This window comes from Nicotiana tomentosiformis, chromosome 4 (genome assembly GCF_000390325.3).
Source record: "Nicotiana tomentosiformis chromosome 4, ASM39032v3, whole genome shotgun sequence".
Lineage (NCBI taxonomy): Eukaryota > Viridiplantae > Streptophyta > Magnoliopsida > Solanales > Solanaceae > Nicotiana > Nicotiana tomentosiformis.
In genome coordinates this window covers 66,330,720-66,355,588 of record NC_090815.1, presented here as the reverse complement: position 1 = coordinate 66,355,588, position 24,869 = coordinate 66,330,720, and the positions used below count along the sequence as shown (strand labels likewise).

The 24,869-nt window shown below is 38.9% G+C and overlaps 1 protein-coding gene across 3 annotated transcripts in view; it reads left to right on the top strand.

The window, feature by feature from the left end:
* Nucleotides 1–5,385: 5,385 nt before the first annotated feature.
* The window catches only part of LOC104116607 (uncharacterized), a 37,577-nt gene continuing 18,093 nt past the window's right edge, over nt 5,386–24,869 (top strand). Inside the window, exons 1-5 of one of the 3 annotated variants that reach the window (XM_009627494.4) lie at nt 5,386–5,741; nt 14,965–15,248; nt 15,348–15,545; nt 16,028–16,374; nt 17,344–17,635. In XM_009627494.4, the coding sequence (XP_009625789.1) occupies nt 5,453–5,741; nt 14,965–15,248; nt 15,348–15,545; nt 16,028–16,374; nt 17,344–17,635 (1,410 nt within the window). In that variant the 5' untranslated portion in view covers nt 5,386–5,452. Of the gene's footprint in view, nt 5,742–12,065; nt 13,528–14,964; nt 15,249–15,347; nt 15,546–16,027; nt 16,375–17,343; nt 17,636–24,869 lie in introns of those variants that run through there. The other 2 variants (XM_009627495.4, XM_070199835.1) reach the window with 2 other exon arrangements.

The following is a 24,869-nucleotide window of genomic DNA, read 5'->3' as shown; positions in this document are numbered from 1 at the left end:
TTTATCCAGGTGCCGCGAAGATGTATCAGAATTTGAGGCAGCACTATTGGTGGACGCGAATGAAGAAGAACATAATGGAATATGTAGCTCGTTGCCTAAATTGTCAGCATGTGAAGTATGAGCATCAACGACCAGGTGGATTGCTTTAGAAGTTAGAGATTCCAAAGTGGAAATGGGAGCGAAACACTATGGATTTCGTTGTTGGGCTCCCACAGACTCAAAGGAAGTTCGATGTAGTTTGGGTAATTGTGGATAGATTGACCAAGTCAGCTCATTTTATTCTTGTGGTTACTACCTACTCTTCGGAGCAGCTGGCTCAGGTTTACATTCGCGAGATTGTCAGGCTTCATGGCGTACCGATATCTATCATCTCTAACTGGGGTACGTAGTTTACATCACGATTCTGGAGAGCTGTACATCGTAAGTTGGGTACTCATGTGGAGTTGAGTACAGCATTTCACCCTCAGACGAACGGACAATCCGAGCGCACTATTCAGATATTGGAGGATATTCTTCATGCGTGTGTGATGGATTTTGGGGGTGCTTGGGATCAGTTCTTGCCACTTGCGGAGTTTGCCTACAACAACAGTTATCAGTCAAGCATTTAGATGGCGCCATATGAGGCTTTGTATAGTAGACGATGCCTGTCTCCAGTGGGTTGGTTTGAGCCAGGCGAGTCTAGGCTATTGGGTATAGACTTGGTTCAGGATGCCGTGGAGAAAGTTAAATTGATTCAGGATCGACTTTGTACAGCCCAGTCCAGGCAGAAGAGTTATACAGATCGGAAGGTTCGCGACGTTGCATTCATGGTTGGGGAGCGGGTCTTGCTACGGGTTTCACCCATGAAGGGTGTTATGAGGTTCGGAAAGAAAGGCAAGTTGAGCCCTAGGTATATCGGGCCTTTTGAGATTCTTGAGAGGGTTGGAGATGTGGCTTACAGACTTGCACTACCACCTAGTCTCTCTCCAGTTCATCTAGTATTCCATGTTTCCATGCTCTAGAAGTATCACGGTGATCCATCTCATGTGTTAGACTTCAGCTCAGTCAAGTTGGACAAGGATCTATCCTATGTTGAGGAGCTAGTGGCCATTTTGGACAGGCAGGTTCGAAAGTTGAGATCAAAGAACACCGCGTTTGTGAAGGTTCAGTGGAGGGGTCATCCAGTCGAGGAGGCGACTTGGGAAACCGAGCATGTTATGCGCAGCTGTTATCCTCATCTTTTCACCACTCCAGGTATGTCTCTATACTCATTTGTTTTAAGAGGAGGATGTAACGACCCGACCGGTCATTTTGAGAGTATTAGCCCTGAACCCCATATTTATTGCTTCTTATATCTCACTTTGTGATTATGTGACTTTCCGGGAGAATTTGTTTTCATTTTCATAGTGAAATGGGACACATAGTCCCTAAAATAGAAGCTTGAGTCATATGAATTGGCCGTAGTTTGAATGTGTGAAGACGACTCCGGGATGGAGTTTCGACAGTTCCAATAGCTCTGTAGAGTGATTTTGGTCTTAGGAGCGTGTTCGGATGTTGAATCGAAGGTTCGTAGGTCATTTTAGCGTCAATTGGTGAAAGTTGGAAATTTGATGAATTTTGGAAAGTTTGACCAAGAGTGGACTTTTTGATATCAGGGTCGGATTCCGATTCCAGAAGATGGAGTAGGTCTGTAATGTCAATTATGACTTGTGTGCAAAATTTGAGGTCAATCGAACTTGATTTGATAGGTTTCGGCGTCGGATATAGAAGTTTGAAGTTTTAAAGTTCATTAGGCTTGAATCGATGCGCAAGTCATGTTTTTAGCGTTGTTTGTTATGATTTAAAGGCTCGACTAAGTTCGTGTGAGGTTTTAGGACTTGTTGGTATAATTGGTTGAGGCCCCGGTGGTCTCGGGTGAGTTTCGGATGGTTAATGGATCATTTTTGGACTTAGAAGATTTCTGGTGCTGGGTTAGTATCGCATCTATGGTGGGTTTAGATGCAGGTGCGGTCTCGCATTAGCGAGTTTGGAGTCGCAGATACAGAGGCGAGGAAGATGGCCAGTGGTCGCAGTTGCGGTGTGAAGACCGCAGAAGCGGAGTCGCTTTTGGGGAAGATTGATCGAAGTAGCGGACGAGTGTGAGAAGGCCTGTCCGCAGAAGCGGACGCGTTTGCGCAGATGCTCACCCGTAGAAGCGGGATTGGGACTGCATAAGCTGAATCTGTGCCATGAGTTGTTTCCGCAGAAGCGGATCTCGGGCCGCAGAAGCGCATCCGTAGGTGCGAAACCTAGAGCGCAGGTGCGGGCCTTGATGGACTTAAGTGATTTCTGCAGAAGCGGAGGAATTTATCGCAAAAGTGATTCTGCAGGTGCGGTGGAATTGGCCGCAGGTGCGAAAAGCCTGGGCGGTGCTTAAAACCGAAGAGTTTCGTGATTTATCTCATTTTGGACTTTACAACCTCGGTCTAGGGCGATTTTTGAGAGCATTTTCGAGTGATTTCTTGAGGTAAGTCCCTTTTACTTATTTTTAATCAATAATCTTTTTTCCCCATTGATCTTTCCACCTAGTTAGTGTATATTTAAGGTGAAATTTGGGAGTTGAGGCTAGGGATTTGGAGAGTTTGATTTGAGGATTTGAGTGGTGACTTGGTGTTGGATTTTGGTAAAATTGGTATGGGTGAACTCGTGGTCGAATGGGTGTTCGTATTTTGTGACTTTTACCCGATTCCGAGACGTGGGTCCGCGTCGACTCTTTAGGGCGATTTTTTAATTCTTTGCTAAAGTCGTAGTTTGATTATTTAAATTAATTTTTTGTAGTTATTTTTATAGTATGTAATTGCTTTTAGCTAGATTTGGGTCATTCGGAGTCGAAAAATCGAGGGAAAGGCATCCTTATCGATTGATTGAGCGAGATTTGAGGTAAGTGACTTGTCTAACTTTGTGTGGGGGAAATCCCCTTAGGATTTGGTACTGTTGTAACAATTGGTGATATGTGAGCACCGTGTATGCGAGGTGACGAGTGCGTACACGGGCTAATTGTGAAAATTTCGGTTCTTGCTGAGTTGTCTTCTTTTAAATTCCTTAACTGAGTTGCCTTTGCTTATGTAGTGATCATCTATAGCCTAGTATCGCATGTCTACGTGCCTTAACTCTTACTTGCAATTTGTGCAACATGCTTAGTTGAAATACCTGTTTCCCTTGATTTGAATTAAATCTTTAACTATAAGATTTCTTGCTTTAAATTTGTCGTTCCTTCAGTTATCTGCTGCATATTTACTTTGGGACTATGAGGCAGTTCCTCGGGAGATCCCACTGTATTGCATATTTACTTTGGGACTACGAGGCGGTTTCTCAGGAGATCCCTCTGTACTGCATATTTACTTTGTGGACTATGAGGCGTTTACTCGGGAGATCCCCCCCTGCCTTGCATATTTACATTTGGGACTACGAGGCGGTACCTCGGGAGTGCCCCTGTTGTTTTTCTCTAATTGCTGAGCTATTATTTTTCTGAAGCTTCTTATTGTTTAAATTCTAAGTCATTTCAAAATATTATTATATCTTCTGTCTTGCTTATCTTTTAAACTAGTAGGGCCCTGACCTGACCTCGTCACTACTCTATCAAGGTTAGGCTTGACACTTAATGGGTACCGTTGTGGCGTACTCATACTACACTCTGCACATCTTTTTGTGTAAATCCAGATTCTTCCTACCAGGCCAGATACTAGTGAGCTGGACTGTACGTGGAGACTTCAAGCTATATCTGCCAGCGTCCGTAGACCTCGGATTCCCCCTCTATCCTTATTATGTTGTTTTCCTTATTCTCTTTAGACTTGATGTATAGAGACACATAATATTTCTCTTAGAAGCTTGTGACTGATTGCTATCGGATTTTGGGAAGTTGGAATTATTTGAATCGCAATCTTTATTTATTTCAAATATTGATGTTGATTTCGGCTTTTTATTCTGTTATTCCGTAAATTGTTAGGCTTACCTAGTCTTAGAGACCAGATGCTATCACGACGTCATACGGAGGAAAATTTGGGGTCGTGACATGCCCTTCCTGCACTCTTCCAAAATTTCATCGGGATCTCGTGTGGCATGGTCGCTCTACCCCTACTCATCTTGCGCATAGCCCCTCAACCTCCTCCACCCTTACATGTCTACAATATCCACAATCACAATGACTCTCTGAGTGCTCCAAATCACCTAGCACAATATTTGTACCCTCTCTTTATTCAAGAGTCTATGGAAATATATTTGCCATCTATGTCTAATATGTGCCCCTTCTACTAATACTTTGTCGTCTTTATCTTTAATGTACTTCACTTGATCCTGGTGCCGGGCCTTCCTTTCTCTCGCCTTAGCTAGCCTGTATAGCTTCTTATCCCAACCTTTGACCTCCAGTTCTTCATATAAACGTGAGGTCAAGGGTGGGAAGAAGAAGCCGTACATGCTAGCTAAGATGAAAATTAATTTAAAATATATTTTATTATTAAGATGAAAATCCACCTTGCCAGACGATAATCTTAACCTTAAATTTCCTTGTAAAAGCTTTTAACCAAAAAAATTATAAAGACCCAAAATGGTTAATAGAGCTGAAAACATCTACTTGCTTATCATATTCATGTCTTTCCCTTGTTAAATTTTTTAATGCATTTAAATTTAACAACAATTAAATAGAACATAATTCTAAAAAATTAATTATGTTTCATAGAAAAATAAATAATCTTCAACTACCCAAATACGAATTGAAATTCTTAAATCAATGGGAAATAATTAAAAGTAAATGAGAAAATTATAGGAATTTATTATGTACACTTAATAACAAGTTTTGATTTGGTGAAGAATTTGTGATTGCTACCATGCCAGAAGGAATATAATTTATATAATAATAATTTTATTTATTTTGAGCTATATTTATGCAATTGCATAAATAAGAGAGTATTGATATTCAAAAACACAAAATTGAAGAGAAGACTTATTAGTTATCCTATGAGCAAAATAAAATGTTTACTGCTTTTAACGTATATTTTCAAATTTATTTTTACTAGTTCTTTTTATTTTATTTTATTTTATTTTATTCCTCTTGTTTAAAAAAAAATAGAAGTCAAATAAAATTTGGACCCTAAAATAAAAGGGTTGATCGGAAAAAATAAATTTTGTTAGTTTTGAGGGGCAAATATGAGCTAGGCCACTTATGATAAGGGCATATTGGGACCAAGGTCAAATGGAGGGCAAATATATTTTATTTTGTATAGTTGAGAGGCAAATTTAAACTAATCCTACTGATGATAAGACCATATTTGGCTCTAATTCAAAATAAGGACAAAATTACTTTATTATTTTCAACAGTTGAGGTTGAGGGGCATTGTTGGCCCTTTTCCCATTTACAAATGCTATATCATCCATCACTCTTGGTATTAAAACGCAATTCTATGCTAAAAAAAGTCACCAAACCAAAACGTCACTTTGAATGATTCAGTGCGTCGGGCGAGCATTGTTTTTAGTGTTGGTTTCTACTCCGGCTATCACTACTAGGACTAAGCTGTCAATTCCATTCCATTCCAGATCTTGTTCCCCATTCTCTCAGCGAGCCATGGCAAAGACCATGCCGTCGGCGAAGAAAGTGAGGCACGAAATGGAGATGTTCGGGGACGTTAGAGTGGACAACTACTACTGGCTCCGCGACGACTCTCGCTCTGACCCAGAGGTCCTCTCTTATCTCCACCAAGAAAATGCTTACACTGATTCTGTAATGTCTGGTGCGTCCGTATTCCTTTCTTAAAATAAATTCATCATACATTTCCTTACTTCTTTGAATATTTTAGCTCATGGAATTGCAATGTGTATCAAACATTAGTTCCATGGAATATACCAAAGATGCCTTGAGATCCAAATAGGATTCATTTGGATGGATGCATTTGGTCCTACGTATTTCAAATTGGTAGGATTAAATCCTTTTTAGTACTTTGGATGTTACCTAATTAAATTTGGATTTAAAATGCAAACCGAAATCACAATATAATTCAATCCATCCTGCCGCAAGGCCTTTGGTCTCGTGATGCAAGCGTAGCTTGTGATGATCGGGCTAGGTGCAATTCATGGGTCCAAACCCTGCAACAGAAAGCAATCTGGTATTTAAACGAGGAGAGGGGTCGGTCCATTATCTGCCGAGTTGACACCCTCGGCAATTTCTCGGTTTTAAGGGAAAGAATATAACCCAACCCATCGTTTGTGACCCTTGAAAATATTTGAAATTTTGAAATTCACAAATTTGAAATTCCCTACCAATACCTCCATCCAGATGGACCATATAAATTTTAAACCCCTCTTAATTCTAAATGTCTCCATCCAAGCAGACCCTTTCGTTGGCGGCATAAATAAAAGTAATTCCAGTAGAAAAGTTTGCTATAAGTTATACATAATACTCTTCAACATGTTTATGTGTAGCCCAGATAGTGCTTCGAAAAGTAGAAGAGTGAGGTCAAGTTGAGTAACCTGTGATCTCTCAGCACCACAGAATATTAATGTATCATCTGCATATAGCAGGTGTGATACATTGACTGAGCTTGTGGGATTTCTGCCAACCTGGAAACTTTGTATCCATTCTAGTTCTTTTGCTCTTCTACCAGTCTTCAATAAGAAAGGGGAAATTGGATCTCCCTGCCTTAGACCTTTCTGAGGGGAAAAGAACCCGACAAGACTTCTGTTGACTAGGATTGAGAATTTGACTGTTGAAATACAAAATTGAATCCACATTATCCATCTGTCTCCAAAAGTCCATCTTCTTTAGCAGGCTGGTAAGAAAAGACCAGTTTAACTGATCAAATGCTTTCTCAATATCTAGTTTGCACAAAATGCCAGATTCACCACTTTTAATTTTTCAGTCCAGGACCTCATTAACTATTAGGGATGCATCAGTGATCTGCCTTTCTTGATGAATGCACTTTTTTGGCCAGAGATCAACTTGCCAATGACCTTCTTTAATCTCTCAGCCAGTACCTTGGCTGTTAGTTTGTACACACTACCAATTAGACTGATTGGCCTGTAATCCTCCATTGCTCCTTTCTTTTTTGGAATAAGTGCAATAAAAGAAGCATTGCAACATCTCACCATATGTCCATGCATATGAAAATGATTCAGAGCAGCCATAACATCTGTCTTGATGAAATCCCATGTCTTCTGGAAAAAAGCCATGGTATACCCATCAAGGCCAGGAGATTTGTCTGGGGCGCAAGATTTCAAAGAGGCAAGGACCTCTTCTTCATCAAACGTAAGCTCTAGTTCTTCACTTTCTTGTGAAGTAAGTGTAGATAGCCCTTCAAAATTCGCTGTAGGTCTCCGGGGTTCCCTTTCCTCATAAAGTTGCTGATGAAACTCCAAGATTTCTTGTTTGATCAGCACTTTGTCTTCAATTAGTTCTTCCCCCACTTTGAGTCTGTCAATAGAGTTGTTCCTTCTGTGAGTGGTCGCAATTCTCTGGAAGTATTTAGTGTTTTTGTCTCATTCTCTTAACCATAGACTCCTGGATTTTTGTCTCCAGGATATTTCCTCTGCCAATGCAATCTGTTGCAATTCTAATTTCAGGTTGAAAGTTTTCAGCTTTTTCTCTGTAGTCAGAGGCCTCTGATCTGCAGCTTGGTCGAGGAGAATCAAATCCTCAAGAGCCCTGGTCCTCTTGGTATCTACCTTTCCATAAACCTCCCTATTCCATATTATGATGTCTTTCTTTAAGAGCCTTAGTTTCTGAACCAAAATGTAATCTGGTGTACCCCTGACTGTGTATGAGAGCCACCAGTCATTGACCATCTCCAAAAAGCCTTCAGATTGAAGCCACATATTTTCAAACTTGAAATATGAGGATGTGGCTTCCTAGTCTCCACATTCAAATATAATAGGTGTATGATCTGAGATTACCCTAGCCATTGCACTCTGCTTTACATCTTTGAACACATCACTCCGTTCATTAGAGATTAAAAATCTGTCAATTCTGGAAGCTTGGTTCTCTCCTCTTGACCATGTGTACTGCGCCCCTGTAATGGGAGATCAATCAATTTCAGGTTTGAGATTAGATCTGAAAAGTTCTTCATTGCCCTGGATCTCCTTGTGCAATTGAGCCTTTCAGTTTCATATCTACAAACATTGAAGTCACCTCCAATTACCCAATTATCGGACCAAAGACCCTTGATTGATGCCAATTCAAGCCAAAGTACATTTCTTTCTGAGTTGGTATGAGAGCCATATACACCTGTAAATACCCATTTGAAGTCTTCTGCGAGGCTTTCAAATCTGCATGAAATTGAGTAAGTTCCAGCTTGGGTGTCAACACATTGCCAGGTTCTTCTATCCCACATGATAATTATTCCTCCTTTGCTTCCCCATGCTTTGAGTTCAGCCCATGAGACCCATCTATTTCCCAAATTTGTCTAATCCATGGGATGCACCAGTCTTCAATTTTAGTTATCTGTAGGCAAAAAAAATTCACCCTCCATTTCCTTAAAAGGGATTCCAAAGCTATGTTGCTCGGACTCTCCAAAAGTGCTGCCGCTAGGGCTGCTTAACGGGCGGATCGAGCAGTTATTTACTCTTAACGATTTGGCTTATCGGTTATCGGTTTTTAAATGTATTAATCCGCTAGCCACCCGATAAGATATCGGGCGGATTGGTATCGGTTTAGCTATTATCGGGCGGTTATCGAGCGGTTATCGGTTTAGTTTCAGTTGATTGAAACTTAACATACTTCAACATAGTGTTGGGGAGTACATCCTCGAGACAACAATATAGTCAACATTTCTCATACATATATATCAACTAAATTACATCATGAGGCCATATTACTAGAGTCAAATACTGGATATCAAAAGAGAAGTAATCTATAGAGATCCATCACTGTACCCATGATGAAAGATTACTTTGAGCGAAATACCTTATTGGAAAATAAACAGACGATACTTCTTTTATTTTCTCATACTACATTCAAGTGGATGGTAAGGGACTGAGAAGTGCAACACCAACAATATCATTTGAACAGATTTCTTACTGTTTAAGAAGATGACAAACAGTTAAAAAACAAAAATCACAACTTGGTTAAGATTGAACTTAATGTCACTAGTTCAACACATCCCTTCAATCCAAATAAGTAAGACATAAACAATAGTTAGTTTGAGAAAATTCAGTTAAAGATCTTGCTAATAAGTAATGGAAAAACTATCCCTATTTATCAACTTATATAGAAAAACTTCATTCTTTAACTTAATATCAACCAAATATTTATCAACTCAAATATTATCCAGGCTTGTGTTATAACATCCTTTAACTGAATATCAACCTGATTTTCAATTGAAGTGAAGAAAAGAATGATTAGAATAGATTATGCATCTTTAACTTGCAAAACATGGCCATACATTTTTTGACTTCCTCTTTCCTTCTTCCTTGCTCTGCTGGCTATGCGTGTGTGTGTGGTTGTTGTTTGAGAATTTCTTGACATAGGAAGGTAACGTCACTGATGAAGCTATTCATTGAAATTTGAAAAGGCAGCCCGGTTAGCCACCTTTATTTTGAAAATTAGTTCAAGACCTTATGTTTCTAATTCAAACTTGTACCAATTAGTACCAGTTTAAGTATTGAAAAGGCAGGCGAGTCGGCGAAAGCCGAGAGGGAGAGGCGAGACGGCGAGAGGGAGAGGGAGAGGGAGAGGGAGAGGGAGAGGGAGATGCGAAAGGGTTGGCTGCTAGGTTTAGATGCTAAGGTTTCTAAAGTGTAAATGTTAATAGTTTAATACTGATTATTGGTCTCCAGTAGGGAGGAGACTCAATGGCCAATTAGATACTTCCAAGCAATCAGTACAATTTACTTTGCACTTCGTACAATTGTCCAAAGCAGTAATATGGATAAAAATAAATTATATATATATATATATATATATATATATATATATATATATTTTTTTTTTAACGGGTTAACGGATTATCCGTTAAGAAAATTGAATAATCCGCCCCCAAACCGATAAGCCGTTAATAAAAAAATTTTAATCCGTTCCCCATCCGTTAAACCGTTAACCCAATACCAATAAGCCATTAAGCTTCGGTTTCGGTTCGGTTTTCGTTTTGAACACCCCTAGCTGCCGCACCCGTGTCGGATCCTTCAAAAATGCACTAAATTTGGAGGATCCGACACGCATCCAACAACATTTTTGAAGAGTCCGAGTAATATAGTTCCAAAGTACTTTTTTTCTTATCATGTAGACCCTACACATTCCAACTAAGGATTTATACCTTCATTTGGAATGAGCTTTTTGAGACCTGCCCCTGGTTTTTCTGCTACCGCTGCCCTCCTACCGCTGCCCTCCGGTAGACCCCATTTCAATTTGTTGAGTTCCATTTCCCCTTTGGACTTTCCTTTTTTAGAACTAGAAGGTGACTCAGGTTGTAGATGGATCTGCATTTTCCTTCTTTCGTCCATCCTTAAGACAATCCCCAATATATCACGCTCAAAGTCTACTGCATTAATTCCCAGTGCTTTGTATGCTTTTAGCATTGTAATTTTTGTCCATTTTGAAGTATCAACCACAGAAGGTTCATCCACCAATTGCATGCTTAAGTTTTCTCTATCGTGCCAAGGTAGGGGAAGAAATTCATTGAGAGAGTTATTGGAGAGGTCGGATTCCGAATCACTGGCCATTGGGGTGTTCGGAAATTGGAGCATTTTTGGAATAGATGGAACCGAGATGGGTCTGCTTCATCGTCGGCGTCGAATTGAAAGTGGGAAACATTGTCGTTTTCTTCATGAGCAATGGAAGTGGAAGCCTGTATTTCAACTGAGAGAGGATCGAAGGAATTTCGTAGTTCTAACAAAAAGGCTTTATAAGTACATGGGTCATGTTTATAGCCCGCAGCATCCCGGAGAGTGTTATGTTTAGGCCCAACATGATTCTTCCCCTTTTTTGGCCGCTAGAGTAGTAACTGTTGGCCTGGCCCACTTTTTTTAATTCCTTTCCCTTTTCATTTGGCCCAAGTCTTTTTAAAAGTTTGGGTTCCTGTTGGAGCTGGTTTGACCGGCTCTTTAATAATTAAAGCTGGGCCCCTCACTTGCACATTTTTGGATTCTGGCACTGTGCTGCTTTTTGGTGCAGGATTCGATGGTACCAAGACGACATCTACCTGCTTCTCTGCTGCAAAAGGTGTTGTGTAAAGATTGATGGGTTTTGGGGTTGGTCGGCGTCGGTCCTCCGCCAAAATCGAGGTTTCAAATCTCCAACTCTGCAGGTCAAGCTCCAAAGTCGTCGGAAGTTTTCTGCCGGAATTTTTGACGCAGATTCGAGCCTAGGAAAAATGATTTCTGTTTTTTGTGTTCTCATCACCCCCTATGAATCCCCCACATCTATCACCAATATTTTTGAAATGAAATTCTCTGGTGTCCATGCATGAAGAGGAATACCAAAGATCTTTACCCAAATAGATTCCGGCTTGCTACCAGTCAAGTTTGTGCCTATGGTTGAGAGATGTCTTCCATTCCAGAATCAATTCCCCGCAATGGTTCGTGCAGCCTCCTTCTGGATGGAAACTCGAAGAGGAAGCGATTGTGGTCCATAGGTGTTACTCCTAGTTCAGGAGTGATATTCCATCTATTTAGAAACCACTTGTGTGTGGTGTCTGTGTTAGGGCTGATGTTGAATAGATCATTGAAGGTACCGATTAAACTTCTGCCGAGCGGGTGTGCGTTGTCCTTAGCCTTCGATGTAGGGATCAAGATCTCCGGCCAACTTTCTATCTTTGCTGCTTCAAAATAAGACCTGAGTAATGGAACTGGTGGATGTAATGTTCTTTGATTCTCGAAGTTGCCGAGAAAACGGAGGTTGTTCTGAGCTATGTCGGACCAGCCACTGTTGTATTTAGCTTCTGGGATAATCACTGCGTTCTTTTTTTCTCCCTGCCATACCTCAACTCTTAGGAATATGCCATAAATGTTGTAATTTTGGTAGACTCTGTAAAGAAATTGTTGTTGTGTTCTTCCCCATCTTCTGTAGAAACCCCCTTCCCCCTTCCCCCTTTGCTATCATCTCTATTAATTATGATAGTGAATCAGTTGCTTCTTTCTATGAGCATAAACTAAGCATCCCCGTTGTTGATAAGTTCAAAAGATTTTTCCCTGAAATAAAGAAAGTTTTGTCCCCCATAATGAAGAAAAAAATTGTCGGAATAAAGCTCACCGGAGAGAGTTTCAGTGGTGAGTAGAGAGAAAAGGCCCATTTTCCAAGTCGGAGAGAAAAGTTAGAGAGAACATTTTTTGCCATAAGAAATTCCTTCTGTGTTTGTCAAGTCTTGTCAAGTCTCTGAATAACCGTAGAAGAAATGGGGAAGAGAGACATCATATAAGTTGGGAGTGCATCTAAAATTGAATTTATAAGGGTGAGTCTACCCCCAAGGTACAAATATTGAGATTTCCACCTGGACAGTTTCTTTTCACATTTTTTAATTACATTGTTCCATATCTCCTTGGATCTAAATTTTTTCACCCAAGGGCATTCCTAGATAAATAGTAGGCAAGGATCCTACTTCTCCCAAGATCAATGCCAATTGCTCCATGTCAAGTACTTCATTGAGAGAGTATAAGAAGCTTTTTCTCCAATTGATATGCAGTCTAGACATGCCTTCAAATAGAACCAGAATGATTCTCAGAGACCTCAACTGTGTTTCTTCAGCATCACAAAAAACTAAGGTGTCATCAGCATAATGCAAATGTTTGTTACTTCCAGGATGATGTTTTCATTCTTGGCAACCTCAAACCCATTAATCAACCCATTGACTTTTGTTATCTTGACCATGTTATTCAGACCTTCCATAAGGTGAAAAAAAAAGGAGACAAGGGATCTCTCTGTCTTAAACATCTACAACTTCAGGAGATCTATTTATGAGAATGGAAAATTTGACAGTATAAATACAATGTTCCATCCATTTGATCCATATTTTCCCAAAGCCCATTCTTGCTAGAATCTTCAGCAAGAAATTCCAGTTGACATGGTCATACGCCTTCTCCAACTTACAAAGATTTCTTGGCTTCATCTGTTTAATTCTAGAGTCCACAACTTAATTAGCAATTAAATCAGCATCCATTATTTGTCTTCCTTTGATAAAAAACCATCTGTTGAGAATCCACCAATTTATCTATCACCCTTTTGAGTCTTTCTATTAAAACTTTTGAGAATAATTTGTATACACTACTTATTAGGCTTATAGGCCTAAAGTCTTTCATCTCCTTCGCTCCTGTCTTCTTGCGAATCAAAGCTATATAAGTTGCACTAAAACTTTTCTCAAAAATTCCATGTGAGTGGAAATTATAGAAAGCTTCCATAGTCCTACTTCACCGCATCCCAACATTTGATAAAGAATCCCATTGTGTAACCATGAGGACCATGGGCTTTGTCCATGGCACACATCTTTAGGCATCCAAGTACCTCTTGTTCGTCAAAATTTCTTTGCGACAACTTCTTCTCTTCTTCGGTTATAGTTGGACAGTTGACAAAATTACTAGCAGGTCTCCATTCTAGAGGTGAGTTCCCCAATTTGAACTTACTTTGCTATTAAAATACTCCATTTCTTGCATTCCATTTGTATTTGTTAAATAATCTATCCAACTCATTATTTGTTAATAAATGATCTCTTTGTAGAATTAATTCTTATACCCATCTTCTATTGATATTATTTTGTGGAAGTAAAAACTTTAAAAGCATAGTGTGTAAATTCTTTTTTCAATATTAGAAAAAAGAGGGTGTAGGCATGTCGTCATTTTCCTGAGAAAATATCCTTTGTGAGGAAATGAAAAGTATTTTTTTTTTTTTTTTCAAGTTAATTCTTGTTTGGAGTTCAACATGGTATCCCAATAGTATTTAAAGCTAAGTTGCTCCGACACGGCAGCTTAGGTGTCGCACCCGTGTCGACACGACACTAGTATAGGTGTGGGTATGGGATCCGTACCGGATTTGGTCAAATAATTTTGGGTACTTTGTTGACAACGGACGAAAAAATTCGAGACGAGATACAATTTGATTCACGAAATCAGAACCAAAACTATGATAAATTTTAAGAAAATAGCATACCTTATCTATGAACTCAATCCTTTGCTTATCTAAAACTTGAGAATAAAAAAAAATCCACATTTTACAAGCTATACGTAACATATTTTTAATTATTTTTAGCCGGATCCTCGCACCCATGTCCGTACTAGGATTCATATCCCCGAATCTTAAAATTTATATCGCGAAGGATCCGACCTCTAGATCCGCACCCGTGTCGGACACCCGCACCCGTGTCCGAGCAACTTAAATTTAAAGCCTACTCGGGGTAGGGGTATTGCATTCCTAGCTTGTAATGTTGATATAGTCTTGATAAGTAGATAAGGATCTTGCCAGAAGCAGCAGTATTTTTAAAAGATAAGGGAAGACTGAAAAGTTCTAACTGAGAGTGATTTGCTGATATGGTATTGAAAAGGAGGAGGGGATACAAATAACTTCTGCTTCAGCTAACAATGTCACATGGCTGAGGTTATGCTTCCCTTACTCTGCTACCGATCGAAAAAAAAGTGTTTCTCTTACTCTGGTCTCTAGAATTGTGAACTGCCCAGCTTCTTATCAGTGTCATTGGAATCCTTTTTTATTTGATTGTTTGAATGTCATTGTAATCCTTACATATTTTGAAAAGAGCTAAAGTTTGAAGCTTGAGGAAATTCTACTGGTCTTTACTTTGTTATTTTATTTTCATTGTACACACTTTTGAAGTTCTCTGAAAGATAACTTTGCATCTAGCCATTTTTATCTAGCTGATATGCAATAATTTATATTTAAAAAGAACATAATTCTTTTTGTTGCATACTTGCCTTCATGTCAAAACATTTGTTTGGTTCATTTGTTCTCAATGTTTCTTTATTCTTTCATCAAGTCATTCTCAATTGCTTGGGAAAGGGATTATAAATGGTTTGATCACGTTCTAGGGACCAAACAATTAGAGGATCGTATTTATACTGAGATAAGAGGAAGAATTAAAGAAGATGACATATCTGCACCATCACGGAGAGGACCATACTACTACTACAGGAGGAACTTGGAGGGTAAGGAATATGTCCAACACTGTAGATGCTATGTGCCTACAAGTACAGCTCCAACATCTGTTTATGATACAATGCCAACTGGACCTGATGCTCCTCCAGAGCATATCATCTTGGATGAGAATGTCAAAGTGCTAGAGCACACATACTACAGCATTGGTAGTTTCAAAGTAAGAACATGTCTTTTGTGCAGATGTTTATAGCTATTCCTTGTCTATTGTTGCTTTATAGCTTCTTATCTTATTTCATAGTAATTTTCCTCTCTTCAGGTCAGTCCAAATAACAAGTTAGTTGCATATGCAGAGGACACCAAAGGAGATGAGATATACACTGTTTATGTTATCAATGCAGAGTCAGGAATTTTGGTTGGGAAACCTCTGGTTGGTGCCATTACATCATATCTTGAATGGGCAGGTGATGAAGCCTTAGTTTACATCACAATGGATGGGATCCTTCGACCAGACAAGGTTTTGATTTCATCTTGGACCCTTAGGAAATACTAAGTGATTTATTCCTTCAGTAACATCCAGTTCCCAACTTTCGGCTGGTATAATTTTTGATAATGATATTGTTTTTATGCTCCATGATTGTTGTTTAGTTTGGTTAAATCTCTTGAGCTAACAATGATATCTATTGTTGTCAAAATAGAAGCTAGTTATCCATCAAAAAAGGGATTCTTATTTAGAGAAAGTTGATTGAAAAGATCTAACAGTGTTGCTAAAATCATTGACAGTATATTGTTTTTGTTTGGCTTGCTTATCTTGGTGAGATGTAAAACTTATGTTTTTTCTGTTTGCCAGAAATAACTACCTCAACCTCCATCAATGTTCTACTTGATAAATCTTTTCTGTTGGCTTTATAACCAGCTTTATGGATTCGTCTGATTGGAATTCATCTTAATTTTGCTTATCCAGGTATTCTTTCTCCTGATTTATATTAGTTTTGACAGGCCTGGTTGCATAAATTGGGAACTAACCAGTCAGATGACTCTTGCCTTTATCATGAAAAGGACGAGACATTTTCTTTGGATCTTCAGGCATCCGAGAGCAAGAAATATTTATTTGTTGCATCCGAGAGTAAAAATACAAGATTTGTCTTTTATCTAGACACTTCAAAACCTGAAAATAATTTGTTGGTATTAACACCACGTATGACTGGCATTGACACATCAGCTAGTCATCGTGGAGACCATTTCTTCATCCAGAGGAGAAGTGATGAATGTTTTAATTCAGAATTACTTGCATGCCCTGTGGAAAATATATCTGCTACCACTGTTCTCCTTCCTCACCGTCCAAGGTAATTTTTAGAAAGATGACCAGTTTGTTGACATTTCAAAACAACTTCCAGGAATTGTTGAGTTCTAATTGTCAATTTGTATGTTTTTTCTTTTTACTTGTTCTTTCTTAGTTCTTACCATGATAATTAGATAAGCTTAGTGAGCTCTACTGAACCATGGAAATACTGTAAATATCTTCTACTTCCTCTATTTCAATTTATGTGTCTTAGTTTGACTCAGATGGAGTTTAAGAAAAGTAAGAAAAACTTTTAAATCTTGTGGTCTTAAAGTAAAGATGTGTATAATGTACCAAAATATCCTTTAATCTTGTGGTCTTAAATATGCATGTGGAATGTTGGACTTAAAAGAGTTACTAAATATAGAAAGAGGTATTCTTTTCAAAACAGACTAAAATCTCAAAAGAGGCAATATCATCGTGTGCTTTCAGTTTGCTCGAAATCTCAAAAGGTCTTCCATCTGATATGCTCTTTTGTATTTGGTTTGATCTATGAATTCCAGGAGTGAGCAGAACTTTGATTCTTTTATGCAATTTCCACTATCTTATCAATTCTAGCATATTTTTGGTGCTTGATTGGCCGCTATTACTCCTCAAGAAGTGCCAATAAGAAAACAAAGGTCTATAGTTTCTTTCCCTGCATCTGCCCCGGAAACCTGCTATGAATGCTTATTTTGCCGTCTTCTGTAGCATCACCAAAGCTCTATCCAACTTTACGTCGTTACAACCTGATACCTAATTTAGGCACATCCCTGCCTATCCAAAGCTCCCCAAAAGTCATTTTATATCTGTTGAGCTTAGATTTCCACTAACTTAACAAACCTGGGCAAAGTCCTTTTGTAAATTTCAAACCATAGGAAATGTGCAAAGGGGTTGGAAAAGATATTCCACTTCTTCATGCTCTATTTTTCAAGTAAAAAGTATTATAGTGCAATTTCATGATTATTGCTCATTAAATTTGGTTGTCGTGCAGTGTCAAGCTCCAGGACATACAACTTTTTACGGACCATCTTGCTGTTCATGAACGTGAAAATGGTCTACCTAGAATAACTGTATATCGCCTTCCTGCTGTTGGAGAGCCACTAGAAAGACTTCAAGGTGGTCGTGCTGTTGATTTTGTTGATCCTGTTTTCTCTGCGGATCCATTAGAATCAGAATTCGAATCCAGCGTACTCAGGTTTTCTTATAGCTCAATGAGAACCCCGCTTTCTGTATATGACTATGATATGGACACAGGGGTTTCGGTGCTGAAGAAGATTGAGACGGTGAGTTACATGAGTGATTACTGACTTGTGATGGTAAATCGAGTTGGTTTTATTATGCGTCTAATGTATTTACTCATTATAGACTTGCCTCTTCTAAATTTTGTTTTTGTTTATGAGCACACCTTTTACATCAAACACAGTCTTACTATCTGTTAACTTGTACTCCCTGCGTTTCAATTTGTGTGAACCTATTTGACTGGGCACGGAGTTTATGAACTCACTAAACTAATAATACCACTGCCAGTAAACTACATCTGCCAACGACTAAACTAAGAAGGCTTTCCCTGCAACTAAACAGCTAAACTAGTAAACTAGTAAACTAGTAAACTACAGCAGTACAACGGCTCCGACCAAACATCTGCCAGACAAAAACTTAATACCACTGCCAGTTAACAAATACCACTGCCAACACATAAAGAGCAGCACAACAAATAAACTTAATGGCAACAACTAACATGCCAACAAGGCAGTCAACAACATAACAAATATCACAAGCCAACAAGGCAGTCAAGTGCTAATGCTTACTACTGACAATAAGAGCAAATTGTCTAATAAACTAACACATTAAGTTTATATAAGTCTAATAAATTCAAAATAACACAACTTGTCTCAAATCAACTTAAATACGAATTTCTGGAAGACGCTCAAGACAACCCCTGACATGCTTCCTTAAACCATATGTGCCATCCCTCTTTGGATGAACATTAAAGACTCGACCACATGGCTTGCACTCTACTTTGCGAACTTCTTCGTTATCTTGTACCACCTCAAAGTGTTCCAAACATGTGAGCGCACTTTAGGAGCACGGAGCATGATTGAACTTGAACCTAACAAAAAATAAGATAAAATGATAAGTTAGAATATAATTTTTTGATGATAAAAGAACAAAACTACAAAAGTATATCACCAAACAAATAGAGTATTAAACTTACCACTCAAGTTGCAACTATACATCAACAATGCTAGTAATGCTTCCATTATTTTCCATATCTAAAGATAATTCGACCAAATATGTCATACAACATAAACAAGTGGAATATATTATTTTGAACTAAAACACAAACAAATTATTAAAGCTTACCAAGTTCAAGTTCCTCAAGATACTCACACTTTCTTCAACACTAATAAAATTCTTCTCTTCTCTAAGCCAATCTTGAATACAAACAAGAGCTTGCACGCATTTAGGAGTCAATGAACTCCTAAATGAATCAAGAATGCGGCCACCGGTGCTGAACGCACATTCCGACGCCACACTAGAAATTGGAATGGCCAACACATCACGAGGCAACTCTGAAAGAATAGGAAATCTAGGAGCATGTGTTTTCCACCAACTTAAGAAACTTTATCATGTTCCTCGCATTCACCCAATCATCAGATTCAAGAGGACCTGCACTACTACCGTCTTCACAAAGATGAGAACAAAGATAGACAGAAAATCCATCATAAAAAAGATGAAACTTGTAAAAGGCCTTTTCAAAGTTTTGCTCCGTATCCAACATCAAATAGATGGAATTCCACCTAGTAGGAACATCCAAACACAATATTTTGGTACATTCTACCTTTACATGTGTACAACACTGTTTAAACTTTAAGGTCCTTGCAGGCGATGATCTCACATACCTCACATTATTTCTAACATGTGTGACAGAAACAGCAATTTCTTTCAAACCTTCTTGCATAATTAGATTAAGTATATGAGTCATGCATCTCACATGAAGATGCTTACCACTCATCATATTAATTTTCCACATATCTAACTTTTTAGACAATTCTATGATTGTGACATCATTTGAAGAAGCATTGTCCACGGTAATAGTGAACACCTTGTCTAATTTCCATTCAAGCAAACAATTACAAATAGCTTTAGCCATCTCTTCACCCTTATAACTAGTGATATGGCAAAAATTTAGTATTCTTTTCTGCAACTTTCAATCCCTGTCAATGAAGTGGGCTGTCAAACACATATAATTTATTCTTTGCAATGAAGTCCATGTGTCTGTTGTGAAGCAAATTTTTGGTTGTGCTTCTCTAAAAGACCTTAGATTTTGCTTCAATTCACCGTAAACTTCATAACAATCCCTTGTTATTGTTCTACGAGAAGGAAGACGAAATAGTGGTTGAGCTATTCTCATAAACTTCATAAAGTCTTCCTTTTCTACAAAGCTAAATAGTAATTCATCAAGAACTATCATCTCAATTAAAGCCCTTCTAACCACTTCTTGATCAAATTTCCAAAGCGATCCTCCATCCTTTTGGCAAGATTGAAAGTTTATCCTTGTTTGACTATTATCTTTATCAATGTTAGGGGGTATTCTTTGCATCTAATTAAATGATTTCTCATTCTTGTTGTTCCATTCCTGGATGAATATCAGCATAAGCTTGCTTACAATATCTACACCTCGCTTTACCGACCCCATTTTCCTCAAATTTATCAAAATGATTCCAAACAATGGATCTAAGATCTATGGCTTTTCTTTCTTAGAATCTTGAGTATCAATTGTGTGAGATTGCTATCTTCAGTAATAGGTAGGCTTTCAGTTGAACCAGCATCACTTACTCTACTTTCATCCGCCATCTATACAAAATTAAAACAGATACAAACACAAATTGAGACTAGAGTTGAGTTTAAATAGAAAAATAAGAATTGTGTTGAACAAGCTTGTTAGATAATTATGTAAATAATATGAATTAGTCCTAGTCCCACATAGAATAAGAGTATGATATGTATTGTATAAATAGGGAACATTGTATTATAATTGAAGATCAATAAGATTTTTCTCCCGTGCATTCTCACATGGTATCAGAGCATTAGTGAGAAAAGATCGCTGTGCGTTATTCCAGCGTTAACCGGGAAGAAAGAACTTAGTCATCGTGCAATTTTTCCGGTGACCTAAGGCCTGTCTACGTGAAAGTTACTTTCTGTCGGTGTTGTGCAAAAACCAACACCACCACGAGGTAGATCACCCTCTGCCGACCAACCCTTGAAAATTTCTCCGGCAGAAAAGCTGCCACGCGCCTCCATGCGTCGGCAACAGAAACTTTTCCGGCGAAGGTTCCGACCCAAGCAAGTCCACTTCCTTCCTTACCTTTAGATTCAGTTCTTTATGTTCCCGGTAGTCCTTTTAATCTCATAGCCGTTAGCCGCTTAGCCAAATCACTTAAATGCTCTGTTTTATTTCTTGATGACCTTGTTTTTATATAGGAACGCAATACAGGGCGGATCATTGGTACCGGGCGTGAATCGGATGGATTTTATTACGTTATCCTTGCAAAATCACATGAACTCACATCTTGTCTTTTTTCGACAACTTGTCCTGTTACTGATTCACCAGATTTATTACATAAACGGTTGGGACATCCCAGTTTGTCAAAACTTCAAAAAATGGTACCTGGCTTATCTCACTTGTCCAATCTAGAGTGTGAGTCATGTTAGCTCGGTAAGCATACCCGCTCCCATTTCCCTCGGTGTCTTGGTAATCGAGCAGAGTCACCTTTTACTTTAGTCAATTCAGATGTTTGGGGTCCTAGTCGGGTTAGTTATACCTTGGGATTCCGCTACTTTGTCAATTTCATTGATGATTATTCCAGGTGCACTTGGATATTTTTGATGAAAAATCGATCTGAGTTGTTTTCTATTTTCCAGACCTTCCACGCTGAAATTCAAAATCAGTTTGGGGTTTCTATCCGCACATTTCGTAGTGATAATGCCCTAGAGTATTTGTCTTCCCCATTTCAACAGTTTATGAACTATCATGGGATTATTCATCAAACATCTTGTCTGTACACATCCCAACAAAATGGGGTAGCTGAAAGAAATAATAGACATCTTATTGAAACAGCTCGTACCCTACTCATACAATCTCATGTTCCGTTGCGTTTTTGGGGGGATGCAGTTCTTACATCTTGTTATCTTATTAATCGTATGCCATCTTCAGCCATCCAGAATCAAGTTCCATTCTCTGTCTTGTTTCCCCACTTACCTTTGTTCTCTCTTCCACCATGTGTCTTTGGGAGCACGTGTTTTGTTCATAACCTTATTCCAGGAAAAGATAAGTTAGCTCCTCGTGCTTTTAAGGGCATATGTTTGGGTTACTCGATAACGCAAAAGGGATATCGATACTATTCTCCTAACCTTCAGCGATACCTTATGTCTGCTGATGTTACCTTCTTTGAAACCCAATCATACTTCACAGGTCCAGGTAATCACTTAGATATTTCTGAGGTGCTACCAGTTCCATCTTTTGGAGATTTAGTCACTATCTCCCATTCATCTTCCTCTATAACTCCAGCTTCACCGCCTACAGCTCCAGTTGCAGCTCCACCACCTATAGCTCCAGTTTCGCCACCTAGTCCAGTTCAACATTCTACAGTTTCACCACTCCTGACTTATCATCGTCATCCGCGCCCAGCATCAGGCCCAACTGATTCACGTCCTGCACCTGACCCTGCTAATACTGCGGACCTTTCTCCTCTTAGTCAACCGATTGCACTACGGAAAGGTATACGGTCCACACTTAATCCTAGTCCCCATTATGTCGGTTTAAGTTACTATCGTATGTCATCACCCCATTGTGCATTTGTATCATCTTTGTCCTCTGTTTCCATCCCTAAGTCTACAGGTGAAGCACTGTCTCATCCAGGTTGGCGACAAGCTATGATTGACGAGATGTCTGCTTTACATATGAGTGGTACTTGAGAGCTTGTTCCTCTTCCTTCGGGTAAATCGACTGTTGGTTGTCGTTGGGTGTATGTAGTCAAAGTGGGTCCAGATGGCCTGGTTGATCGATTTAAGGCTCATCTTGTTGCCAAAGGGTATACTCAGATTTTTGGGCTCGATTACAGTGATACTTTCTCTCCCGTGGCTAAAATAGCATCAATCCGCCTTTTTCTATCCATGGCTAATATTCGCCATTGGCCTCTTTATCAGTTGGACATTAAGAATGCTTTTCTCCATGGTGACCTTGAGGATGAGGTTTATATGGAGCAACCACCTGGTTTTGTTGCTCAGGGGGAGTCTAGTGGCCTTGTATGTCGATTGCGCCGGTCCCTCTATGGTCTAAAGCAGTCTCCTCTAGCCTAGTTTGGTAAGTTCAGTACAGTTATTCAAGAGTTTGGCATGACTCATAGTGAAGTTGGTCGCTCTGTGTTTTATCGGCATTCTGCTTCAAATCTCAATATTTATCTGGTGGTTTGTGTTGATGATATTGTTATTACCGGCAATGACCGGGATGGTATTGCTAAGTTGAAGCAACATCTCTTTAAGCACTTTCAGACTAAGGATCTGGGCAGATTAAAATATTTTCTAGGTATTGAGGTTGCTCAGTCTAGCTCAGGTATTGTAATCTCACAACGGAAGTATGCCTTAGACATTCTTCAGGAGACAAGAATGACAGGTTGTAGGCCTGTTGACACTCTTATGGATCCGAATTCTAAACTTCTACCAGGACAGGGGGAGCCGCTTAGCGATCCTGCAAGATATAAGCGGCTGGTTGGTAAATTAAATTACCTCACAGTGACTAGACCTGACATTTCCTTTTCTATGAGTGTAGTAAGTCAGTTCCTGGATTCTCCTTGTGATAGTCATTGAGATGCAGTTGTTCGTATTCTTCGATATATAAAATCAGCTCCAGGCAAAGGATTATTGTTTGAAGATCGAGGTCATGAGCAAATTGTTGGGTACTCAGATGCTGACTGGGCAGGATCACCTTTTGATAGACGTTCTACGTCTGGATATTGTGTTTTAGTAGGAGGTAATTTGGTGTCTTGGAAGAGCAAGAAACAGAATGTGGTTGCTCGGTTTTGTGCAGAAGCAGAATATCGAGCAATGGCTGTGGCAACATGGGAGCTAGTTTGGATCAAACATTTGCTTAATGAGTTGAAATTTGGTGAGATCAGCAAGATGAAACTTGTTTGTGATAATCAAGCTACCCTTCATATTGCATCAAATCCGGTATTCCATGAGAGAACTAAACACATTGAGATTGACTGTCACTTCGTCAGAGAAAAGATACTCTCAGGAGATATTGCTACAAAGTTTGTGAAGTCGAACGATCGGCTTGCAGATATTTTCACCAAGTCCCTTACTGGTACTCGTATTAGTTACATATGTAACAAGCTCGGTACATATGATTTGTATGCACCGGCTTGAGGGGGGAGTGTTAGATAGTTATGTAAATAATATGAATTAGTCCTAGTCCCACATAGAATAGGAGTATGATATGTATTGTATAAATAAGGCACATTGTATTATAATTAAATTGAAGATCAATAAGATTTTTCTCCCGTGCATTCTCACAAAGCTCATATTCTATTTATTATTGTCACTTTTTGAATGAAATGGACCATGAATAGCAAAGAAGGGAAGGTAAACTGATAATTGAAATAAAACTATGTCCTAAATGGTCCAAGGTGAATTTGCAACCACTGAATTGCAACTTCGATCCTGAGCCATTTACTTCCTCTTCATGTTCAAAGTTCAAATCATGTAAAAGTTCTTTCTTCAAAATCCAAATATATAGGATAGAGCAAGTTGATGAAGGCACCAGAAATATAAATAATGCGAACTCACACACACAAAAGCCAAAACAATAGGAAGATGTTTTTAAGACTCTTCCACACAATACTTATTGGCTCTGTTCTATTTTCGACTTTTCTTTATTCAAAACAGAAAAACTATCAATGGAACATCTTCAATGATGAAACATTACAATCTTACACATCCGAAAGTTTGAGCCAAAAGACAAACATTACAACATCATACAAAGACGCATCAACCAAAGTTTTGCACGACATCGAAAAACAAATGCTAAATTGATTCAATGATGAAAACTGAAGATTGAAGAATGAAGAAGTTGTGAACCTGTTGAAGACTTGAAGAATGAAGAATGAAGGTCAAAAATGAGGAAACAAGTAGTCACAGAGGAGAGAGTCATTGGCATCGAGGTCGTGAAGTCACCATCTCTATCGCACTCGCACAGTCGGCACTCGGCAGTCACAACACGCAGACGATGGTTGTTTTTTGAGAGAAACCTAGATCCTTATTCCTAATTCCTATCGTTATTAGAAACAAAGGAAAGAGTTAAAATTTTGGGCTGGGCAAAGTTCGGGCGTTGGGCGTTGAGCTTAGTCTTATTGGGTTAGGGATAACAAAGTTGAAATTTTGGGCCAAGAAAGACAAAGATAAAATTTTGGGCTGGGCAGTGTAGGACTAGGAAGCACAGGTATACTTAAATAA